Source organism: Ammodytes marinus (genome assembly GCF_949987685.1).
Source record: "Ammodytes marinus genome assembly, chromosome: 3".
In the NCBI taxonomy this organism is placed as follows: Eukaryota; Metazoa; Chordata; class Actinopteri; order Uranoscopiformes; family Ammodytidae; genus Ammodytes; species Ammodytes marinus.
Genome location: NC_137232.1, coordinates 24,974,791 through 24,998,511, shown reverse-complemented (window position 1 = coordinate 24,998,511; position 23,721 = coordinate 24,974,791). Strand labels below are relative to the sequence as shown.

General features: G+C 42.5%; 3 protein-coding genes across 3 annotated transcripts; 1 reads left to right on the top strand and 2 right to left on the bottom strand.

The window, feature by feature from the left end:
* Nucleotides 1-371: 371 nt before the first annotated feature.
* vtna (vitronectin a) lies at nt 372-6,032 on the top strand (the record flags this gene model as incomplete). Its single annotated transcript, XM_080025154.1, has 8 exons — nt 372-438; nt 1,392-1,511; nt 3,227-3,658; nt 3,797-3,936; nt 4,029-4,185; nt 4,306-4,458; nt 4,556-5,107; nt 5,914-6,032. The coding sequence occupies exons 1-8, from the start codon at nt 381-383 to the stop codon at nt 6,030-6,032; spliced, it is 1,731 nt and encodes a 576-aa protein (XP_079881280.1). The 5' UTR covers nt 372-380.
* Nucleotides 6,033-7,737: 1,705 nt separating this feature from the next.
* Nucleotides 7,738-14,790, bottom strand: scarf1 (scavenger receptor class F, member 1; the record flags this gene model as incomplete). The annotated part of the gene is made up of 11 exons (XM_080025153.1): nt 14,657-14,790; nt 14,361-14,422; nt 14,148-14,249; nt 13,174-13,714; nt 12,834-13,052; nt 12,496-12,624; nt 11,671-11,777; nt 11,445-11,556; nt 10,952-11,076; nt 8,870-9,007; nt 7,738-8,789 (listed from the first exon to the last, which is right to left on the bottom strand). The coding sequence occupies exons 1-11, from the start codon at nt 14,752-14,754 to the stop codon at nt 7,738-7,740; spliced, it is 2,685 nt and encodes an 894-aa protein (XP_079881279.1). The 5' UTR covers nt 14,755-14,790.
* A 546-nt stretch (nt 14,791-15,336) lies between these two features.
* On the bottom strand, nt 15,337-23,325 carry rilp (Rab interacting lysosomal protein). Its single transcript, XM_080053735.1, has 8 exons — nt 22,770-23,325; nt 20,726-20,849; nt 19,470-19,591; nt 18,513-18,698; nt 18,152-18,318; nt 17,839-17,964; nt 17,633-17,734; nt 15,337-16,725 (listed from the first exon to the last, which is right to left on the bottom strand). The coding sequence occupies exons 1-8, from the start codon at nt 23,115-23,117 to the stop codon at nt 16,602-16,604; spliced, it is 1,299 nt and encodes a 432-aa protein (XP_079909861.1). The 5' UTR covers nt 23,118-23,325; the 3' UTR covers nt 15,337-16,601.
* Nucleotides 23,326-23,721: the final 396 nt, after the last annotated feature.

Genomic DNA, 23,721 nt, shown 5'->3' with positions numbered 1-23,721 from the left:
TGGGTGAAAAAGATTTATAAGGTGGCAAAGAAGCCAGAACTTTGCTATTCTGTCCTCACTGAGGCCTCCAAATGACACCAGCTACATTCAGGTTAAGTCTTGTCCTTAAAGCGAGTGTGTGATCACTAAATGACTCATAAATTGCAGTAGAAATATTAAAAAGGGGTCAACAGAGTGCACCAGATAGTCTGCTTAAATCTTTCTTCTCTATTGACATCTCCCTGGCTGTGTGTCTGTTTATTTGATCGAGTAGAATGAGTTTCGCAAATAGGGTTAAAAGCAAACAAGGAAGCAGGGTGACTGACACATGTTTCCAATGATTGGGAGCACACGGCCCGTCATTTCCTTCTCATTCTGTCCTCCAACACAGCACAGACAACATGAAGCTCTGGGCCGTCCTGCTGCTCGCCCTGCTAGCTCAGGCTTTTGCTGCAGATGGTAAGTTTGACATTAATAATCAGTTGTCAAAAGTTTATGAATGTGTCTAGTGAACAAATGGAGGAATTTTGTTGTTTTTTGTTTATCCTTCAGTTTGGTTTTCTACATGTTTAAGTGAGACTTGGATCTGAGTGTCAAATATACTAGGTCTATCAGCAGCTACTAGGTGTTGGATACAGCGAGGAACAACATAGGCCTATTGATTTCATTTGTCATTTGTTTAACTTTTAGTCCAATCAAAGGTGTGCACTTTTGAATCCCTGTCTACACAAATAGATGTTTTGTACGAATAAGACAGCTGTCAAAATACTATTTCAAGTTTTACAGTTAAACAATTGTTTAGTCAGTAAAATGCCAGATAATAATGAAAAATGGCCTGAACATAAGGCTATGTCTTCATATTGCTTCCTCTGTCTCACCAGTGGTCCAAAATTAAAACTCTTTCAATTAAAACACTCAAACTTAAGTCCAGCAAATTATCACATTTATGAAGGGGGAACCATGTGAATGTTTGGCTTTTTTGCTTGTCACTTTTCCAGAAATGTGTGACACATCTGCATCATGAGATGAAATGACATGGAGACAATTTTGCTAGTTTTAAAATTGTTGTCACCTGTTTATCAATGAATAAATTGATTAGTTTTTTCAGTGCTAAGAACAACTATAAATACAAACAGGATATAATAAGCAGGTATTAAATAAACAGAGCTAGCTATAGGCTAATGAAAAAATACTACAGTCGATAAAGAACAACGTATCCCATGAGTCACTTCCATTGGCATGCTGTCAAAGCCTGGGAGCTGTAATCAAATCAAATCCAATGTAAGGTTATTATCCAAATGAGGAAATATATGGTCAGGAGAGCAAAGAAAATACAGAAGCAGTATTTTTTTTAGATCCAATAAAACAATATAGACGATTGATTTTCTTTTATTCTTCCATCTTGTCCTCAGAGTCGTGTATGGGTCGCTGTGAGAATGGCTTCAACTCTGAGAAGAGCTGCCAGTGTGACTCAATGTGCAAGTATTACAAGAGCTGCTGCACTGACTTTGAGGCCTTCTGCGGCATGACAAGTAAGAAACCCTCTCTGCTCATTACTTTGAAATGATCTCAGCCCTGGGTCAAAATTACAGGTCCTTCTCATATAATTAGCATATTGTGATAAAGTTCAATATTTTCTGTAATGTACTGATAAACATTAGACTTTCATATATTTTAGATTCATTACACACAACTGAAGTAGTTCAAGCCTTTTATTGTTTTAATATTGATGATTTTGGCAAAAAAGTAAAGAAAAACCAAAAATCCCTATCTCAAAAAATTAGCATATTTCATCCGACCAATAAAAGAAAAGTGTTTTTAATACAAAAAAGTCAACCTTCAAATAATTATGTTCAGTTATGCACTCAATACTTGGTCGGGAATCCTTTCGCAGAAATGACTGCTTCAATGTGGCGTGGCATGGAGGCAATCAGCCTGTGGCACTGCTGAGGTGTTATGGAGGCCCAGGATGCTTCGATAGCGGCCTTAAGCTCATCCACAGTGTTGGGTCTGGTGTCTCTCAACTTCCTCTTCACAATATCCCACAGATTCTCTATGGGGTTCAGGTCAGGAGAGTTGGCAGGCCAATTGAGCACAGTAATACCATGGTCAGTAAACCACTTACCAGTGGTTTTGGCACTGTGAGCAGGTGCCAGGTCTTGTTGAAAAATGAAATCTTCATCTCCATAAAGCTTTTCAGCAGATGGAAGCATGAAGTGCTCCATAATCTCCTGATAGCTAGCTGCATTGACCCTGCCTTTGATAAAACACAGTGGACCAACACCAGCAGCTGACATGGCACCCCAGACCATCACTGACTGTGGGTACTTGACACTGGACTTCAGGCATTTTGGCATTTCCTTCTCCCCAGTCTTCCTCCAGACTCTGGCACCTTGATTTCCGAATGACATACAAAATTTGCTTTCATCCGAAAAAAGTACTTTGGGCCACTGAGCAACAGTCCAGTGCTGCTTCTCTGTAGCCCAGGTCAGGCGCTTCTGCCGCTGTTTCTGCTTCAAAAGTGGCTTGACCTGGGGAATGCGGCACCTGTAGCCCATTTCCTGCACACGCCTGTGCACGGTGGCTCTGGATTTTTCTACTCCAGACTCAGTCCACTGCTTCCGCAGGTCCCCCAAGGTCTGGAATCGGCCCTTCTCCACAATCCTCCTCAGGGTCCGGTCACCTCTTCTGGTTGTGCAGCGTTTTCTGCCACACTTTTTCCTTCCCACAGACTTCCCACTGAGGTGCCTTGATACAGCACTCTGGGAACAGCCTATTCGCTCAGAAATTTCTTTCTGTGTCTTACCCTCTTGCTTGAGGGTGTCAATGATGGCCTTCTGGACAGCAGTCAGGTCGGCAGTCTTACCCATGATTGCGGTTTTGAGTAATGAACCAGACTGGGAGTTTTTAAAAGCCTCAGGAATCTTTTGCAGGTGTTTAGAGTTAATTAGTTGATTCAGATGATTAGGTTAAGAGCTCGTTTAGAGTACCTTTTCATGATATGCTAATTTTTTGAGATAGGAATTTGGGGTTTTCATGAGCTATATGCCAAAATCATCAGTATTAAAACAACAAAAGATCTGAAATATTTCAGTTGGTGTGCAATGAATCTAAAATATATGAAAGTTCAATTATTATCATTACATTATGGAAAATAATCAACTTTATCACAATATGCTAATTATATGAGAAGGACCTGTATGTGTGGACAATATTTCACTGATATCACCTTCTCCCCCCTTCTCAGCTCGTGGGGACACGTTTGTGTTTGCGGAGGATGATGACGACGATGAAGGTACAACTCCATCCCCCAAACTTTCAGCACAAGATGAATCTGTTACTTCAATCAGTCGTCTGCTGAAGCCCACACGAAAGCCCATCTCAGACTTTGGTCGCAGACAACAACAGCAACACTCTGATATCACACTGGAAATGACCAGACCCCCTCGACTGATTCCTGGTCCACGGATGACACCAGGCTCACAGACAGTCCCACCACCGCAGAAGGTCCAAGCCACGACTAAAGCACCAGAGACCGATCCAACAGTCAATACAACCACCGCCCCCCCAACCACTGCAGCCACCACTGAAAACCCTGACCCAGACGCAGAGGTCTGCAGTTCAAGGCCTTTTGATTCCTTCATGCAGCTAAAAAATGGCTCCATATTTGCCTTCAGAGGTGAGTTACCTCATGTAATCTCCTGACTTTAAAATCTGACATGATAAAGAGAAAAAAAGTCTACCTTCTTTAGGTAGCCTATAATATATTTCTGTTGTGTGGGAAGGTGCTTATGTACATATGTGTTGTTTTTTCCAGGGGATTACTTTTTCGAACTGGACCAGAAGTCGGTGGTTCCCGGTTATCCTAAGCTCATAAAGGACGTGTGGGGCATCAGCGGGCCTATTGATGCTGCTTTCACCCGCGTCAACTGTCAAGGGAAGACTTACATTTTCAAGGTGGGTGACACTGGGTTTGATATATGTGTATTTATTGAACCCTCCTGCTGTGTTTACAGTCTTGTGCTTGAATGTCTCAAAACTCTCATTAGGGAAACAGGTACTGGAGGTTTGATAACGGCGTGCTGGACGACGACTATCCTCGAGATATCAGCGTTGGTTTCGACAAAATTCCTGACCACGTCGACGCTGCGTTTGCTCTGCCTGCTCCTGGTCACAATGGGAAAGAGAGGGTCTACTTTTTCAAAGGTGTGCAGGCAGATACCAACAACACATGCAGACATTTCCACAGAATATTTGGTTAACCTCACATAAAGTTGCTTAAATGTCAAAGATTTTAATTTGCGGCATCTTGTTGATTCCCTCCAGCGGATCAGTATCACATGTACGAGTTTTTGCACCAGCCGTCCCACGAGGAGTGTATCAGCATGTCTTCGAGCTCTCCGTCCACACCGTTCAGGCGCTACACTGACGTTTACTCCAACAACTACGAGCGTTTCTTCAGCGAGCTCTTCTCCGACAGTGAGTTGTTATGTCATGGATCGCTTGTTTGGAGGGTGGAGGCAGGTGTTGTTGTTGTCACTCGTGCAGCTTTAACGTTTTCCTAATCTTCTCTTAGTGCCTCAGCATCACGACAAACACCACTTCATTGATAAGGACTGGAAAGGCCTCAAGTCTCCAGTGGATGCTGCCATGGCCGGCAGAATCTACGTCAGTCCCTTAAGGCCGGCGACAAGAGGCCGTAATGACAACCGGCGTGACCAGCCCTGGGGCCAGCAACAAGGCCAGCCCTGGGGCCAGCAACAAGGCCAGCAGTGGGGCCAGCAACAAGGCCAGCAGTCGGGCCAGCAATACGGACAGCAGTGGGGTCGCGGGAGGCAGAAGCGCTCGCCCTACTGGGGGTCCATGGGCATGAACATGGGCCAGGAGTTTGCTGAAAGGGGGATGGAAATGGGTCTGAGGTTGGCAGAGAGGAATATGGAGATGGAGAGGCTCGGACGAGACTGGGACCAGCGTCGGGATCAAGACTGGGACCAGGACAGGCGGAGGGACGGTTCCCGCGGGAACAACAGAGGCAACTATGACTCCAGAGGTGACAGGGCGTACTGGGACATTGTCCAGCAGAGGAGTCTGCCTATACCGATACAGAGCGTCTACTTCTTCAAAGGAGGTAACTCAACAGATTGTGTGTGTTTGTCTGGGGGGGGGGGGTTCATTACCAATGCAGTTTAGAAAATTACATAAATGAAGTAAAACAATAGAGATGGTTTGAGCCGGTTTGGTCCAGTTTGACCTTTCAAACAGGCTGATGAAAGAGGCCCTCTGTGAGCTGAATTAGCGATGTAGAAGGCAAACAGGATCTCAGTAATTTCATCAAACTATCCCTAGCTGTGTCTACTGTCTAGCCACAGCGGGCATATTATACAGTGTGTCACATGATGTTAATTGGTCCACATGACAAAGAAGCTGATGAGTTTATAAATTAGTTTTTTAAAGGGATAGTTCAGTATTTTATGAGGAGCTTATGCATAGTTGGAGTGGAGATGGAGATGGCGATCGGCACTGGCAACGGTCATTTTAAGGAGTTTGGGGGAGATGTTGCTGTAGCAGAAGTCAGCATTGCACCGTTGCAGAGGGGACCAGCCAAGAAACAGTTTTTCTCCACGAAAACAAAAACAAAATGTAGCGTACAATTTAACAGATATTATTTTTTAGGTAAGCATTTATATAAAAAAAACATTCTGCTGGCCCCCTCTGCAACATTTCAAAGAGGACTTCTGCTACAGCGCCGTCTCCCCCAAACTAGTTAAAATGACCGCTGATCGCCATTTCCATAAGGTAACAGACTAACTATGCATAAGTACTTCATACAACCCCACTTAAAAAATACTGAACAACCCTTTTAAAGGATGTTGATTGTGAGGACAAATTGAAAACAACTAAATGAGTAAATGTCTGTCTTTGTGTTTTCTTTAGATAAATACTACAGAGTGGACCTCAAGAGCAAGAGAGTTGACCCCGCAATGCCTCCATATCCCAGATCCATTGCCAAGTACTGGCTCGGCTGTTCAGACAGCACCGGGCTAGAGAAATAAATATTTAAGGTATTTTTAGAATAACATGATCTTTTGGAAATTTTTTATAACAGATCATCATTTTAACCGAAACAGGCAGTGAAGTGTGTCAACAAACAGGACTAGCTGCTCATCAACTTCAGTAAATATTGGAGATCAATGAAAGTCCACACACTTCTCGTAATGGACAAAGTTCAACTGGTTGATTTTTTTCCTCTGCAGTATGTAGTCAACATCAGCTGACCTGCTTTATTAAACACTAATGAACACTAGTGAAAATAGGCTAACATTGTATAGTACTTTATACTTCTACACTGGAATCCACATATTGTACTTTTTTTAAACTATGGTTACTGGTTACTTTACATATACAATATGTACATACAAAACATGTAACCTGTATTTAAAATAAAAGTTATCATTACAATGAACTAACCAACTGTGAATATAGTAGTTGAAATTGGCTCCACCTCAACTACCTGGGATATTAAAATGCTGTTTATGTGAATAAATCAGTAGTGTATGTACTTTTACTTTTGATAGTAATACTTTTGTGTTTTTACTTAAGTGTTATTAAGATAGTTTTAACTTGTAACAGAGTAGGTTTGACATACATATCAGTACTTCTTCCACCACTGCATACTGCAGATCCAGAGACCGAGCCAGATGGCATCGCACAATGATGTTTTCTAAATCATGTATCTACAAATGTCAACATGTTTATTTTCATTATTAAATGTGAACATATATATACAGTGAACATGAATATATAAAACAATCATGACATCATGAACCCCTATTTCAATAATGGATGTATTATCCGTCCGCATCATTATGGAAGTGTCAGAGGGCAGTGACAGGCTCAGATGTGAAAGCCTGCTTAAGAATTCAAGTTTTCTGACATCAACTGACTATAAGAGGGGGAGAATACAATACTACAAATCACTGACTAAGCAACTTTGTTGAACTTAAGCAGCTTTTGGCAGATATCCTCAGAGTGCACACCGTACTGATTCAAAGTGAGTCAAACTGAATTGCGTATTCACAATTTGTGACTGTCTGTTCTTGTATTTTCTTTTCATTACAAATAAAAAACATCAGTACAGCAACAGACTGTCATGTTACTCTTGTGCTTAATTCATCTGTTATGCTTCAATTCAGAATGAATATTTACTACAATGATTTTCATTGACATTGGTGGCGCTTGTCTTCCTGGTACAACCCAGAAGTTCAAAATATTTTTCCATAAAAAACCTCCAGTCTTAATGTCGGTATATCCATTATGAGACAAGAAGCAGACAAAGGTCCAGTTATTACAGTACTTGTTTGTAAACAGATAATACAACACCATTGACATCACTGGTGCAAATAAAAACAATTATCGCTCAGTTGTCCCAATACTGGTGTTCCCCCAGTTTCATTATTCTGATAAATGACCCAAACACTACAGCTGCTATGCTGTGCTTCTTTTGTGTCATTAATCTTTCATACTGAAATATATTGAATGTGTTTTATCTATATTCCTTTAAACTTACGCCAACAGTTAAGATTTCAAGTTGAGGATGTCACTATGTCAGCTGTACTTGTACATAACTGTGTATCCAATGACACCAGCAGGGTTAACTGAAGATCACATACCGGTCATTTAGTTTTTCCCTTTTGTGCCTGCAACATAACTGCAGAATAATAAATATGCTGTTTGGTTTGTATCAGACATGCTGCTACATTAGCTTTTCATCATGACATTTTCATAGCAGGGTTCGTCATCCACACTAACCACTGCACCTTCATTGGCAATGACCTCTGTGAGGCTGGCAACGTCTCCTGCCGGTCCCACAGTCAGGTAGGTGCTCTCAGTTCTTGTGTCTCCCTCGGCTGAAGCCAACTCTGGCACACTCATTAAAATGAACGACAGTGGCCTTTTAGGAGTGGCGCTCTCTGACTGTGGCGCGTCACTAGCACCAGCTGTGTCAGGGGAGTTGAGAGAAGCAGAAGCATGCTTCCTCCGGATTGGCTTGCAAACGTCCACCTGTCCTCCAGGCGGCCCCCCCTGCTCCCACACACTGGCCCGCGCTCCCAGCTTCTTCCTGGGTGGTTTGGTGATCCCTTCAGGGGCCTTAGTAGCCTTGGGCCTGCCAGACTCCTGCTCCCTTCTTTGGAGGCTGCCGAGTCGTCGCAGCATTGCCTGAACGGGGCCTTCGGAGCTTGACTCTATCTTCGACACAGGCCTACCCGCCTTACCCACCGTCACATACACTGTGGTGACCTTATGCGAGAGCCCCGACTGAGCATCTGAGGCAGATGTTGGCTGATGGGTCCCTTTATGAGCGACTGTGTTGGACATAGTCCGCCTTCTTCCTGACGTCCCGGGGACCTGCTCCCCTACGTCACAGCTTGATTCCTGGTCGTCTGTCGCCTGCACATCCACTTCATCCTCCCTCTCTTCTCCCTCGGCTCCATCTTCCTCCCCAGTTCTAGCTGCACCTCCCTGATTTTGGAGGGCAGACAGCATCAGAACCCCCCAGGGGGACTTGGGTTTGGTGCGTGGGATTCCAGGGAGGGCGCCGGGCTCCTGAGCTGAACCACACCTCTCCTTTGGGCTGAAGCGGGTGCCTTCAGCAAAAGAGACGGACGGCCGCTTGGACTTGGCGATGCTGGAGGTGCGAGGGATGTTGAAGGGCGAGGTGATGTCCTCACTACTGAAGCCGGACGGGTCCAAGAACATGTTACATTTTGAGCTCATCTCGTGGAACTCGCCGCCCGCCACTGCCGGAATGTCTGACACAGAGAGAGAAAAGTTTGGGAAAAGGGAAGTCTGCAGTTTGAAGTCTGAAAGTTTGGCGTATCACTGTTCCTACCTTCTCTAGGAGGGACACAGTAGAGGGCCTCTCCCGCCTCCTCGTCACTGTCGAAGGACGAACCCTCGGTCACCCAACCAGAGGAAGGAGGCTCAATGAAGCTGTGGTTAAACGTTAGCTCTGGGTCATGATGAGATACTGTGTAACATGAAATAGAGGTTTTTTTTTAGCTGGTCAGAGACGCATTTAATTTCCGAAGATCTCAAAGACGTTTAATTTAATTGTACGGTACTTATTTTCCATTAGTAATGATACATTATTATTCATTTTTAACTTGTTATATATCTAATTTGATGTAAAACTGTTCGATATCAAAAAGTGAGTTCTGCTACATTGGCTTGCACTTTTTGAATGACAAAAACATATTTTTATCACTTTTATATATTTAATTTTCCTCCCAAGAAGCTTTCCAAATGTTACAATGGTTTTGGCTCTTTATCTAGCTTGGAAATCCATACCCACCACATCTAGAACGATATAGGGTCTGGCCACGATCAATAGACCTTCCCAACTCAAGGGGCGGCACCTACACGTTCATTTCAAATACCACTGCACGCAATTGGATAGCAGCACTATGACCAATCAGAGCAATGAACAAGGCATATTAAGCCCCGTTCGTTTAGCGAACAGTGGGGTTAACTGGTAAATTAAACTTTTGCCGTGGTCGGTCGGCAACAGAAAATTCCTTTTTCTTGCTAATGAAAGATTTGAGTGCCGTCTTCCAAATCGTTAAGTGTTGAGGCCAAAGCCGTTTCAAACTCAAACAACGTATCCGCAGCAATCTTGGTTGTTTACCATCACGGCTTCGGCGGCGCATGCCCAGCACTGTCGTCATCCGGTTAGGTCCGCCCCAGAGCCCCATACATAGGGCTCTGGCCCGCCCATATCAGATAGAACGATTTGATTGGCAACTCCGAATTTTCCGACATAGTTAATGGGCTTCAATGGAGGCTACTCTTTATCAGCTTGTATACTGTGTTTGTATTGATGTTCTTGCTTTGCATTTGTTTGACTCAAAGTCATTGTAAATGGGGGTCCCCCTTCAATGTTCTCTCAAGTATAAATATTAGGGGTGGGAATCTCTTGGCACCTCACGATTCGATTCCGATTCCGAGGTCAACGATTCAATTCAAAATCGATTCTCAATGCATCTCGATGCAATTTTTTTTTTACGTACATACCTATGTGTGATTTTCTAAAATATATTTATATACACATCTGAGGTTGCTACTCAGAGTTTGCTAATCACTTCCTACTTTTGTGATGATCATTAAATACAATCAACAGATGAATTACCTTCTCTAATATTGTATTAGAGAAAAAGCTTTTCTTGTCACAAATATGACTTTCTATGAACAGTGCAATAATCAATGCAGCTTTCAACACAATATGGAAGTATGTAAAAACTAAACCGATTCAGTTTAATTTTCTTTCTACTCTGGTGAATCATGTTTCTATAGGATTTCTATTCTATTATTTTCTATGTCATTTCAACACATTGTGCAAAAAATTATGGCTTGGAATTCAGCTCTCATACAAAAACGTAAACAGACACAAAGCCAGTGCAGGTCATATGGGTTTGCTACTCTGCCCTTTTGTCGCCACTTTTAACAACTCGCACTTGTGTGGTGTGCATGCACAGTGGCGCAGGAAATACTAATATTAAATACTAGTAAAAAAAAAAAAAAACATTTTAATTTTTTTATTTTTTTTATAAATCGATTATTAACTTTTATGAATCGATTCGGAATCGTTCGAGAGAGAATCGTGATTAATCGGAAAATCGATTATTTTTCCCACCCCTAATAAATATATGGAAATAATCAAACTGAGGTGAGCTACTGAAAAATGGAGACAGAGAAACTATACGATCAATGTGACTTAACTTTAACATTTACATCTTTCTGCCTTTCAGCAAGTTATTCAATAGAACGGCTCTAATATTTCTAACCTAGTTCAACATTAAGCACAGTGTCACTGAGAAATAAATGAAGAGTTTAAATTCTACACAATCTGAACAAATTACAATGTATCACTATATTATGCAGGGTTATATAATAAATACTTTGCTGCAGGACTGACCAGTGACACGAGGCAGGCCGGAGGACCAATTAGATATACAGGGAAGTGCAGCACCGATGTTTGCCAGGACGCTGTAGATGTGATATTTCATGCGCACTGACCAGCCTCCTTCAGCCACAGTCGCCCTGGAAGAAAGAGGGTTTGTACTGTCAGACTGTGACGCTGAGCTATATTTGAAAATATGTTGATTGTACAGTTTTACAATTTTACTTCAAATCCTTGGTACAGAATGTCTTTCCACCACCCAAAGTGATATGGTAATACCACAGATACCACAAAAAGTAGCAAAATAATTATTGTAAGATAGTAGGCTACAGTTAATACTTCCAGATTCTGTGTAAAAGCAAAGTAAAAGCCATTTAATTTCACAAATAAAAAATTATTTAAAAGAAAATCTGCCTCAAATCCAGTTGAAGGTAATCCAGTGGTGTTTGAGGCTCACACAGTTTGGTGTAGTTGAAATCATGTTGCGTGTGGGAGGGGAGGTACAGACCTGTCTTTCCCATCAACAGGAGCTCCTCCACAACACAAACAGCAGCAGAGCACAGCGAGGAGCAACAGGAGCAAAGGAACCAGCACTCCTGCTAGTACAGAACCGTTGACACCTAAAACACAAACACACACACACACGTAGTTTCCTTCAGGTTCACACACTAAATCATCATCAGCGAACACAGATGTATATGGATGGATTAATGGATAGTTGGATACGGACGTACTGTATGGGCAGACACCAGTGACTTGGTGGCACTGGACCCCCGCACCACAGTTACAGGCAGAGGAACAGTTGAGGCCGAACTGCAGGGCAGGGCAGCTGCTGTTACAGCTGGGGAAGAAAAAAGAATCACGTCATAACACGCCCAACAGCAAACCATGAATCATGTGTATGAAAACTGAGTCATGTTCTATTTCAGTGTACAGTGAAAACATACGCCAATGAGAGACGACATTTAAGTACATAAACTACTGTATTTTCTAAAGCATTTATTTTCTTAGCTTTTATGAATATCTTGGTTCAAGAAGTCCCCTTCATATTTATGCTGAATTTGGGTTTGATATGATAAAAAAAAAATAGTTAGGTGCTGTAATGCCAACAAGTAAGATTTTTTCAAATCAGCCCATACTCACACGGCATTACTTCTGTATGGTTATTTTAATTTGACAAAACAGCATTGTGAATTCCAGTGTAAAGGCAAATGGTTAAAAACGTGAAAAAGTATAAATATAGCATTACGTATGTATCAATTAGCAGCCAAGAAGTTTTTGGGTTGGCTTAGTTAGGTTTGTTTAGCTAACAATGTGGTTAGAACCTCACACTGTGTATGAATATTTTAAAGCTTTTCTTAATTTAAACATGTGCACATAGATTAATCACATATGCTCCAGGGTCAGCCAACCTCAAGAATAAAAGGCTCTCATCAATCTGCTGACACTTCATTTTCAGGCTTTTAAAAGCAAAAAGGTGACAAAAAAAAGTTCCTCTTGTTGGTGAAAGTTTCATAAAGAACCATATCTTTCATTTGTGGCTCTGTCAGCCGGCTCACCTCTCTCCCTGAAAGCCTGGATTACAGACACATCTTCCTGTCACGTGATGGCAGTTACCGTGGAAACAAGGGCTACACAGGATGCTGCAGGCTTCGCCAAACGTCCTGTTAGAGCAGGCCACCTCACACCTGGCAAGAAGGGAGAAGTGAACAAGGACAAAAATAGTAAGGGCATCAAATTAACCAACATTCATTTTCTAACTATTTTCACCCATTAGTTTCCCATCTGAGAGTGACATAAACCTTGTCTGATGGTGTTCTTTGTAAAATGGTTGGTTGTAATATGTAAACATATTATGTACAGCTTGGTCATTTAGGCCTCAAACATGCATGCACACCTGGGCCCTGTCCATCCCGGGTCACAGCTCCAACATTTCCCAGTTTTTGGGTCACAAGGTTCATTGTTTCTGCACTGCGGACACTTCTCCCCGCAGCCTTCGCCATAGTAACCCGGCGGGCACGGACGGTCACATCGGGTACCGTTCCAGCCGGGCTCACAGGCAACGCACGCGCCGTCATTGTCGGAGCAGATCTGTTTGTCTCTACAGAAACCACGGCTAAGGACAGGAGACAAGACAGACAATCAGACCATTCCATTTACAGAGAGATGGGAAATAGTTTACAGTTGCACACGGGTATTTAAACAAACAAACAAAAAAAATCCTATGTTATACCAACCTCATTTTACAGCCTCTGCCATACTTGCCGGCCTCACAGGGCTGGTTGCAGAAGACACCATTGTACCCCGGGTGGCATAGGCATTCACCGTTGGCCGCGTCGCAGTTGCTGTGTGTGAGGTCACAGTTGCATCGCCGGTCGCAGCTGGGTCCCCACCAGCCTGCCACACACTCACACACGCCGGTGCGCTGATTACACTCTGACAGGTAGCAGTTGCAAGATAGGGGACACTTGAGCCCCCAGTGGCCCCTGTGGCACTGACAGCGGCCCGTTGCCTGGTCGCAGCCGGGGCCTGCGGATCCCCCGTTGGCGCACTGACAAGGCTTGGAGCATGTGGACGACCACCAGCCCTCATCGCAGGTGCAGTTACCGTAGACGGAATTGCAGCGGCCGTGCCGGGCACACTTGCAGGCGTACTGGCAGAGCGGACCCCAGCGGTTGGAGTTGCAGGTGCACTCGCCAGTGACGGGGTCGCAGCGGCCGTGTGGATGGCACTGACACACCTGCCGACAGTCTGAAGCCCAGAACTCAGGAGGGCAGCCTGGCAACAAACACACAAACCAACACAGGGAATACATATGACACAGTAGCTAGTTACTAGAGCCGGAACGATTAATCGGTCAGACGATCTAATCGGCCGATTATAGCTCAGAATAATCAGCATCTGCCAAAAAGTTGCAGATTTTTTAAATTATTTTTTAACAAGCAAGATTAAACCTCTGCTCCCCAAAACCCAAGAGTCCCCATATCACAAATCAGATGTGTAGGTAAGGTTTAAGATCTGAATACTTCTTCCACCACTTTACAACAGTGACTCAAGTCATTTTACAGGTATAGATAGCTTATTATCATTTTGAGTGATGCTAAATTGTCACTTTTACAATATGAATCTGAAATATTTAGTGTATTTTAAATCCTGGCAATCATCGGCTGCCACTAAACTGCTCCTGCTGTAGGCCCATGTTGTAACTTACGTGTTTTACAGTGAGCTCCGTAGTAGCCAGGTAGACAGCTACACACTCCAGGATACATACAGATCTCGTCCTTCTGGCAGGCCTGCTTTCCCTCACACACAGCTTCTCACACACACAAAACATACCAGTGAATGAGAAATCGTGAAAACAAAGCAAATACATAGCAGCAAAAGTATAATTCCTGCAGATTGCTGTCACAGTGGTTAAACTCACGTATAGTGCACTCTAATCCTTCCTGACGCCATCCAGTGCAACAGACCGGGTATGAGGGTTCCCTGTACAGAAAATACCCAAATCCGATTGAAAAATCTAAAGCTTAGGCAAGAAAGATAAAATAAAATACAATTTATAACAGGAATAGTTCTGATATATTATAAAGGATTTTCCCTCCAGGGATGTCAAAATCTTTCAGTCAAAAGATTCCTTAACCGACTGGCTCCTGCTGCCATCACTTCAATGTCAAAACAGTAAAGTTAACAGGTGTGACTGAAGGTAAAGTTGAAGTGTACCTGAAGTTGTGGCAGACGTTCTTCCCAGTGGGATCAAGTGTTTGCGATGAAGACAACGAGCAGCAGAGCAGAGCATTCAGAGCCAAGATAAGCTTCATGTCCACACAAAGTCCAAAACCAAAAACCAGGGACCAAATTCTTTTTTTTCTCCCCTCTTTATGTCCACTCTGCTTCTGACTCCTTTCTTTCCTCTCGGCTCGACCTCCTTCCACTCAAGGGGGAGCACAATGCGAGGCAGTATCACTCTTTTCTGACTGCCCTCCACCCTTCCCTCCTTCTCTATCCCTCCCGTGAGTCGTCTTGTGGCCCAGGCGCAGCCAGAGAGGTCAAAGCCCCCAGGTTTCCTCTTCCCATTTCCTGGGGAAGTCAGAGCCACTTCCTTCTATTCAGCCAGACACAGAGCTTTTTAAAGATGGTCGAACACTAACATACAAAACTCGCCGCACACACTGGTGGGGGGGGGGGGGGGCGGCACATGCGAACATAAACACGTGCCCCTGATGTTCACCTTTTTCCCAGAAATTGTTCTGTTGACAATCTTCCAGGACATGATATAGAACGCCTAAGTCCTCCTTGTAAGCCTTGAATGTGAGAACAAAGATTATCACTTGATCACTTTTCAACCTAGTGTTGTGTCTTTTCCTATTAATGGGAAGGAAATAGATTTGAGATAATTTTGGTTTTCAATACAATTCTTTGTTTGATGGATTTTATTGAATCTCGAAAAATCTCAAAATCACACAAAATCCACATATTCAATCATATTTTCTGATCACATTTCTTCAATAAAATTCACTCATATATGGCAATAGACATCTTTAAAATCTATTATCGGCAGCAAAACGTTTCCATTTAAAACATACTTACAAAAATAAATTGTGACAATACTTTAGGAAAACATGATCTAATAGGAAGGTATACATACATTGTCTTTAAACAAAAACAACACTGCAGGTCTGTCGTTGTCTGGGTAGCGCTATGCTCCGACATTTAGAGGGAACAGAGGAGTTAGAGAGAGTATGTGGTCAGCTTATGGTATCTCATCAGCTAAATGTTGTGGGAACTAAAAAGATAAAAATGCTTTTCATTTCCACAAGGAAGCTCCTAGTTTCCTTTCAAAGTAAAGTTACCAATCTGGTACACGCACATAAATTTTGATCACATTTATGGCCTCACCATCAAATACACTCAAAGCAAACAGCTTTGGCTCCGAGCAATGACTGAAATTTAAGAAAATATATTTTTTACCATAACAAATGGTAAACTAAGGCTTAAAGGGTTCAAATGCACTCACTGTTGGAAGAGGGTCGTAATATAACTGCAACTTTCTTTTTTTTGTACTTGAGAATAAAAGTGCTTCAAATAATGAAAAATCCATGAGTGAACATAGATGTTTCATGATCAATTGTGTCAAATCTTGAGTTAGTTATAAAAGGAACTACTACCCTCTAGTGGAACGGAAGTCAACTTAATACACTGTTTTCCAGGAAGAAGAGTTTCATTTCAGAATACATATACCTTTGTAATTTCTTTGGTTTTTGCTAAAACTGTCTGAGCATCTATATAAATATCTACATTTTTCAAAACTGATAAACAATAAAAATGTCTTAACAACGAAGAATAACATGATTGTTACATTAACACTTGGATCATTCAAAAGGAAAAGTTTAAAAGTATCCCTCTTAATACTGTGGTACACTGTGCCATATGTACTGTAGAATTAGTATATACTACATGCACTTCTGGTGAAAAACATGGGGACAAGGGGGAAATCAACAAAAAGAGAAATAAATCACTGGCATAGTGCTTTTATGTTATAAACAAAGCATCCAAATGTCCTCGTCATCTCTTTTCCACCACGCTGAGGAAGAGGTTGTGACTAAGGGAAGAAAGGGGCACCAAATGGAGACAAACTGGGAGAAATCTGCAGTCAGTACCGGGCTCGTTATGATGGTTGCTGCTCTGACTCATCAGCGGGCTCTGAGTCTCCCAGGATTTCCCAGCTGGAGGCGGAGTTGCTCATGTGGGTGGGGCTCCGGCCGCTGCCCGACCGCGTCAAGAAGCCAAAGCTGCAGCAGACAGAGGAAAGAAGGCAGGCCTGCTGTCAGGGAGGATTATCGCTAAATATAGTCCAGGATAGAGGCAGATATCAGGACAGCGACAGTCCACACAGAGGGAGAGAGATGAAACCAATGCTGTAATTTGCAGATGATGTTTGCTGTGTTTCTGATTTAGCAATGATTTTGGACCTTTTTATTGCTCTTGTTTTGCATGAGTAACAGTGCAAAGTTCTACAGTTGTTAGAATGTATTTGATCATTCCTCATGAATGCCTTCAACTGTGTTTTTCTGAGTCCTTTTGGAGATTCTGGACTGGAAAAAATACTTTTTTATTTCCTTCTTTTTTTGATATTTGATATTAGATCACCTGTGGCAGAAGTCAGTGGCAATGCTAAATGTAAAACAGGAAACAAACAGACCAAAACCCATCTTCACCCAGCTGGATTTTCAGTCCAGACAAAGAGTCGTCAAACACATTTTTCACTTAATCAAGCTTCCAGTCAAGAGGCTTTACCACACAGATTCAAAATTACTTTCCCAAAGTCCATGGGAAAGTGCAGTACGATTTAATTAGATCGGGTCATTCCAAGTCTCTGTTCTTAATTATTTGAAACGTCTTTTTCTCAACATACGCACATTTCTAGGAAGACGCACTTTTTTGTTTTTGTTTTTTGGGCATTTTTTTAATGCTTTATTTATAGTGCAGAGAGACAGAGATCAAATGGGGCATAGAGGGGAATGACATGCAGAGAACTGACCATGGCTCGGATTTTAACCGGGTCTGTTGCGATGACTGAGCCTCATGGGGGACGCTTTAACCACTACACCACAAGCACCCACCCAGACAGACTTAATTTAAGGGTAAAAACAAGAACATGAGTCTTATAAGGCATCATGCATTGTAGGTGGTACTCACAGATTTCGAATGCGTGACTCAGCTGGTTTGTCCGTGCAATCAACTTCTTCTGTACCATCTACTTCCGTCTGTCCCAACAGAGAACTCCTCTCCTCCTCGTCACTGGCACGACAGGAGAAAACAATGAAACTCCTCTGAACTTATTTCTACACAGGCCCAATTATTTTCTCAATATGATGAATGTGTGTTGTTTGTGTAAGAGAGACCTGCTGCTGCACTCCTTCACAGGAATCCCGAGCATCTTCGCCTTAATGAGCTTTCTCTTTTGTTTGATGGCGGAGCGAACGGCTTCCAACAGGAAACCTGGGCACCTCTCCTCATTCAGGATCTCCCTGCAGCAATACACAATCATTTTAATTTAGGAACAGTTCTTTACCATATCACCCGCTTACCTGACAGTACATGCATCTGCATTTAAACCGACCTCAATTTCACTAAAATGAGCAACTTCAAAACTGAAATGTGTCCACAGAAGATGGGTCTAGTACACACACACACACACACACACTGTAAATGTACCTTTGGTAGTAATTGAGCTCCTCCTGCACCAGGAAGAGGTTGGTTTTGAGCTCGTTCCTCTCGAAAATGATGTCACGCACCTCCTTTTTGGTGAAGCACGGCAGATCAGGATCCTTCTTGTCAACCGTCGACTTCACCGTTGACACAGCTGTTTGGCTTGGACTGGACTGATGGAAGGAAAGAGAGTCATCAAGCCATAATGACTACAGTTATTCTTCAAAATACAATGTTTTTAACACTGTAAATACATTTTAAAGTGTACATTTGACAAGTATACTAGGATACTTTTTATGGACTTGAAATGTAGGCGACAACATAAACAAAGTGTATAAAATCCATCCAGTATAAGAGGCATGCATACGGGGATGTTGCGGTTGGTTGTGTCCAGCTGTGTTTGGAGATTTTCAATCTCTTTGCTTTTCTCCTTCAGGTCGGCCTCCATGTCGGCCTTCCTCTCCACGGTGCTCTTCAGCTGGGCCTGAAGCACATTCTGCTTGTGCAGCAGCTCCCCATTCATCTTCATGAAGCGGTCCAACTGCTCCTGGAGCTGCATGAAACACACACACAGATACATATTAATATCAATACGTAATCATTCAATCTAAAACCAACAGGCCAGGGCTAAACCCAAAAGACTAGTCTATCTGTATTTGAGAGTGGGCTGAAAATGTCTCCGAGCATGGGATTTGGACCAAAAGTCTGGGGGAAGGAAAGGGGAAGGAATGAAACCACACCATGTCAACACAAGGGTTGCATTCATTTTGAGGATTAAAAAATTCAAGGCATCTATGCAAGCAAAAAATAGAAACTAGCTAAATTGACCAAGAGTTGTTTTTTTCAGTATTTCACTCAGGTCAACTGACTGTTAAGCATTAGCAAATACACACCCAGTTATGGCAACTATTTAAATCATGTGTTGTACCCGATATGCACTCAGACACACGCAAACACACACCCACACACAAAAACAAACGGCCACATCAGTTGTGTGTGGGAGGTGAAAACTCTGCCCAGACTTGTGTTAAGTGCAGCGTAATCCTCAACCAGTAACTACATGGATAATCCCCTAACACTTCTGTCTTCAAAACATATTATCTTATCTCAAATGAATACAACAAACGCTATTGTTTCAATGAAAATGAGAAACGTCAACACGCTTTTGAGGAGACTGAGCTTTATGGCCACAACCGTAAATATTCTAATATTGTTTGTGTGTCTACGTGTTAGTCGTCTGCTTTTCTGTCCGTCTTAGAAACTCGGTACACAAACAATGACAAAAAAAATCTTTGTTCACACAGTTGTATTTCTGTCTCCTTACCGCCTCCACCTCCTTTGAGATGGTGGTTATCTCCTGGACCTTAGCCCTCAGCTCATCTCTCTGCTTGTCCACAACCCCCTTCAGCTTCAGCATAACCTCTCGCTCCTGCCGCTGGACACGGTCTGCAGACACACACACACACACACACACACACACACACACACACACACACACACACACAGGGTGTTATTGTCGAGTTTCTCGGGTATATTTAATACATATGGGTTATTGTATTGCGGAGTGGAAGAAAAAATCTCTGATGTGGACATCTCAAGAACTTGGGCAAAAAGAAAACAACTATTGCACAGCTAAACGCATTCATGGCAAGATTCTTTATTTTTTTTCTTTATTTGGATAAACTGAGCCTTTGGACATACTGAGTTATGACTTTTTTCCTGTCAGAACAAGAAAACAGGAGTCAGCAAAGCGACTCTATCTTCTTGCTGATATGACTGGTAAGTTTTCTACATGCTGAAATTCATCCGTATCAAGCGAATATATTCTGTTTTACTAAGTCAACGGAAATAATAAACAAATCACAATCACAAGTCTTTTTTCTCAGTGCATCGTAGTTATGTTTGCAAGGTAAGGACATCCCTCATCCGAGTCTTCTCCTACCTGTAGGAATTTCTGTTGCTTCAAAAATAATTAAAGACCGGTATGACCGCTTTCAGCCTTGAGCATGTGACTGTTTATCCACTGCTTTGAATACATGCAATACATGTTGCAAAGCATTTTCATGGAGTACTGATACAAGTTTTTGCATTCTTGGAGTGGATTAGGAAAACTACATAAGCAAATGGCCAACTGGGTTGATTTCCTTTGCACTTGTGGTGTATTGGTTAGAGCATCCCCCATGAGGCTCAGTCCTCTTCGCAGCAGACCCGGTTCGAATCCGACCCGTGTTCTCTGCATGTCATTCCCCTCTCTGTCCCATTCAATCTTTCTCTGCCTCCCTGCACTATAAATAAAGCATTAAAAATGCCAAAAAAAAATAGAGAATAGTTCACGCAACCCTGGATAACTATTATGGGGGTTTCAGGGATCATCAGGGCAGTCAAACCAAATTGACTGCCCTGAAGATTGGCCATGAGATAAGCCTGGTTTCCCTTTCGTCTACATTCATTGATACCATGTTATTTTAAGTAATATTTTATTGCTGTTTAGAATTGTCAAGTACTGCTTTTCGAATTAACAAAGGACTTTCATAAACCCACAGCATATTTCAAATTAAGCCTTACAAATATATACTGTACCTCCATGTTCATGGCTGCCCTTCAGCCTGCTCTGCAGCTCCTCCCTGTCTTCCTGCAGCTGCTGCACCTGGACCTGCAGCTCCTCACACCTCTTACTCCACTGCTGCTCCTTCTGCTGCAGCTCCTGCTCCAGAGAAGAAAAAAAACATTGTGAAAACCATTATCAGCTCAGAGACAGCATAGTATGCCTTTCAGAAAAAATAACAAAAGCTGATGTAACTGTCCCTAGTTGCTGTTAAAATTCTGTTAGGCCTAAAGGAATTTGGCTTCAACAAGAGGGTGTGTCATTACTGATGTTTTGCTGTCTATGTTTTTTTAATTTACTCTTTCAACAATGATTATAAAACGCTGTCTTCTCTACAGTGCCCTATAGATCGTAGTTTATATGGTTAGATATGCTTACAGCTACATCTAAGCTGTAGGCCTACCATAAGCGATCTCATGACAGGTAAGTGGCAACAATGTTGGTTAAACAGCAGAAAAAGCAGTTAAAAATGTGTTGCTTTACCTTTACAAAACAATGTAAGTGATTGGTTGTCACAGTACCACAAGAATCTAGTTCCTGTAAACACACAGTACAATGGCAGACTCCTGCAGTGGAAGTACACTACCAACTTCCTTTTCAAACTGAATTAAATTCGAACTTTATAACACTGTAGCGTGAGCTGAATGCATCATGTCCAGAGCTAAACAACGGAGAGTATTCAAGCAGCAATGCACTAGGCTACATGTTTGCCGATTGGGAGCACTGGCATTTGACTAGCTTTCATTATTTTGTGACACATCCATTACTACTCAAGAGAGAAAATAGTCAGCTTTATTTGACACCTGTAGCCTATGTGTTTGTTTATATTGTAGAATGAGGTTTTACATGTCTATTTGGAACACACAAACATGCCCAGATTGGAGGCCCGGGCAAAATTGAGCAGGGCGTTATTAACCCATAATTAGGATTCGGAATGGGACAATAGGATTAGATTTTTCTGTGGCAATGAAAAACACAATATGATGCTATGGAAATACTTTTTTATTTTTTTAATTAAAGGTGATTCCAAGATGTCTATGGTGATTCCAAGATGTCTATGGCCATTTTAAGAATTTCAAGAATATTTAGATGATTATTGAGATAATATAGGCCCTAACCCTAGCGATGACATAACATTTTCAGATTGTCTCATGCCTAACCCTGATAGGCTGTCATGATTTAGAGTGCATATTTCCATTTCCAAGTAGCCTATCTGTTAACCAAATTTACACAAACCATATTGTTACCAACCCACTAAACCTGCACTGTGGACTTCTCTTGGTGCTGTAATGTTTTTTGTTTGTTTTTTCAATCACTGGTGAAAGTTGTAGGCTATAGGCCTACATCCACATTGATTGTTCTTTATTGAAGAAAGAGTGGTCTGCTTTGACTTGAAATATAGGCTACTGCTATGACTTCCTCTTGACTGCATGCTACTGTGCTGCTACTTATGGTTTATAACATAGCTTAGAAGGCTGGCTATGTGTATCACATGTTACACTCAATTAACCTATACACCGTTAATAACAGAGTTCTTATGCAAACAAATAACTGCCAGCCACGCCACCATGGTTGACCGTTGGACAGGCGATAAAAAAAAACTAACCGTCAAGGCATGGTTACCTTGACGACCGACTGTGGCAGGGCAGGGCAGGTATTTCTGCTTAAAACTTTGGCGGATTGATATCAAATTTAACCGACAGCAACGATGAGTGACACCCGTGACACCGCAAGGTAGACCTGTAGTAGGCTACAGTTTATGTCGGATAATGTCGCGGCGCATACTGCCTAAAGATGAATACAGCGTAGCGTACGAAATGAACACGCTACATGTGTGTCGGCCATAATAGTATGTAATAGTATATTGTTGTTGCTATTCTCCTCTGGCTGGCCTGCCTGTGTGAACTATACTAGTTATCGACTTTGTCACGAAACAAACACTGGTAACGTTGTAACACACAAACACAGGCATGGCGCCGTCTATTGTTTACGAAATGCTGGGAGGATTATGTCGCTCACCCGTATTTCATTTTTATCTCTGCCCTCCTCGGCGGCGTCCCTCGCCACCACCCGTTTCTTCTGCTGCTGCAACTGTATCGTCTCGAAGGTCTTGAGCAGTTCCTCTTCCTTCTGCTTGTGAGCATGGTTCCTCGAGGCGAAGCTCTCCAGCAGTTCGAGCACTTTCACTATGTTCGGCACGAGACCCACTACACTCTCTTTGCCGCAGCCGTCGATGAGTTTCTCCACCTCGGTGCCGATCCGTTTGGCTATTTCGTACACATCGTCCACGGTCAGAGCAGAAAACGTCCTATGTAAGCAGTCCTCCTCCCTGTGTTTGGTTTCTGTGTGCTCTTCAGTTCCCTCCATGTCTTGAGTCCCGTCAGCAGCAGCTCTCTACTTCACATGCCCTGTCAGCGTTCGAAACCGACAGGGGCTCGTCAGCGCGACATGACAGCAAGGTATAAAAGTGAAAACAAAGTGCTGGTGTAAAGTTTAGAGTGCCTGCGCTGTTAATACCACGCACGCTACCGACCGACAAGCCTGAACTTGATCTGCTCTTCTTCCAATAACACGTCAAGCATGTTTACGATGTCATTTGACAAAGCAGATTTTCCTAAAAATACAAGGACATCGAGTACTCCAAAATACACTGTAGTACAAGGCTGGACAGTTCTCCTGCCGTTTACAAGCTGCGGGATCCTCCTACTCTTTTGGCCAATGTAATTCGAGTAAGCTACACACACAAGCTCACACCACTACATGCAGAAACTAGCATGCCAGGTCAAGCATACTGATGCGTGCATCAGAGCGTAAAAATTGAGTTTCCTCTGCAGATATGCAGTCAGAAATGCTGCCCCATAACGATTTGATAAATGCAAATCCAATCACATAACTGAAACTAAATAATTTTTAAGAGGCAGGACACGAAAATATAACTACTGTATATTGCTTTATTGTACACAAGATAGCA

Excerpts from the sequence above, each read along its gene's own strand:
- rilp (XM_080053735.1), bottom strand. The coding sequence starts at position 23,117 with ATGGAGGGAACTGAAGAGCACACAGAAACCAAACACAGGGAGGAGGAC. Across the intron at positions 20,850-22,769 it reads GAGATAAAAATGAAATACGG|GAGCTGCAGCAGAAGGAGCA; the intron begins GTGAGCGACATA and ends TCTCTGGAGCAG. Across the intron at positions 17,735-17,838 it reads GTGAAGGAGTGCAGCAGCAG|TGACGAGGAGGAGAGGAGTT; the intron begins GTCTCTCTTACA and ends CTGTCGTGCCAG.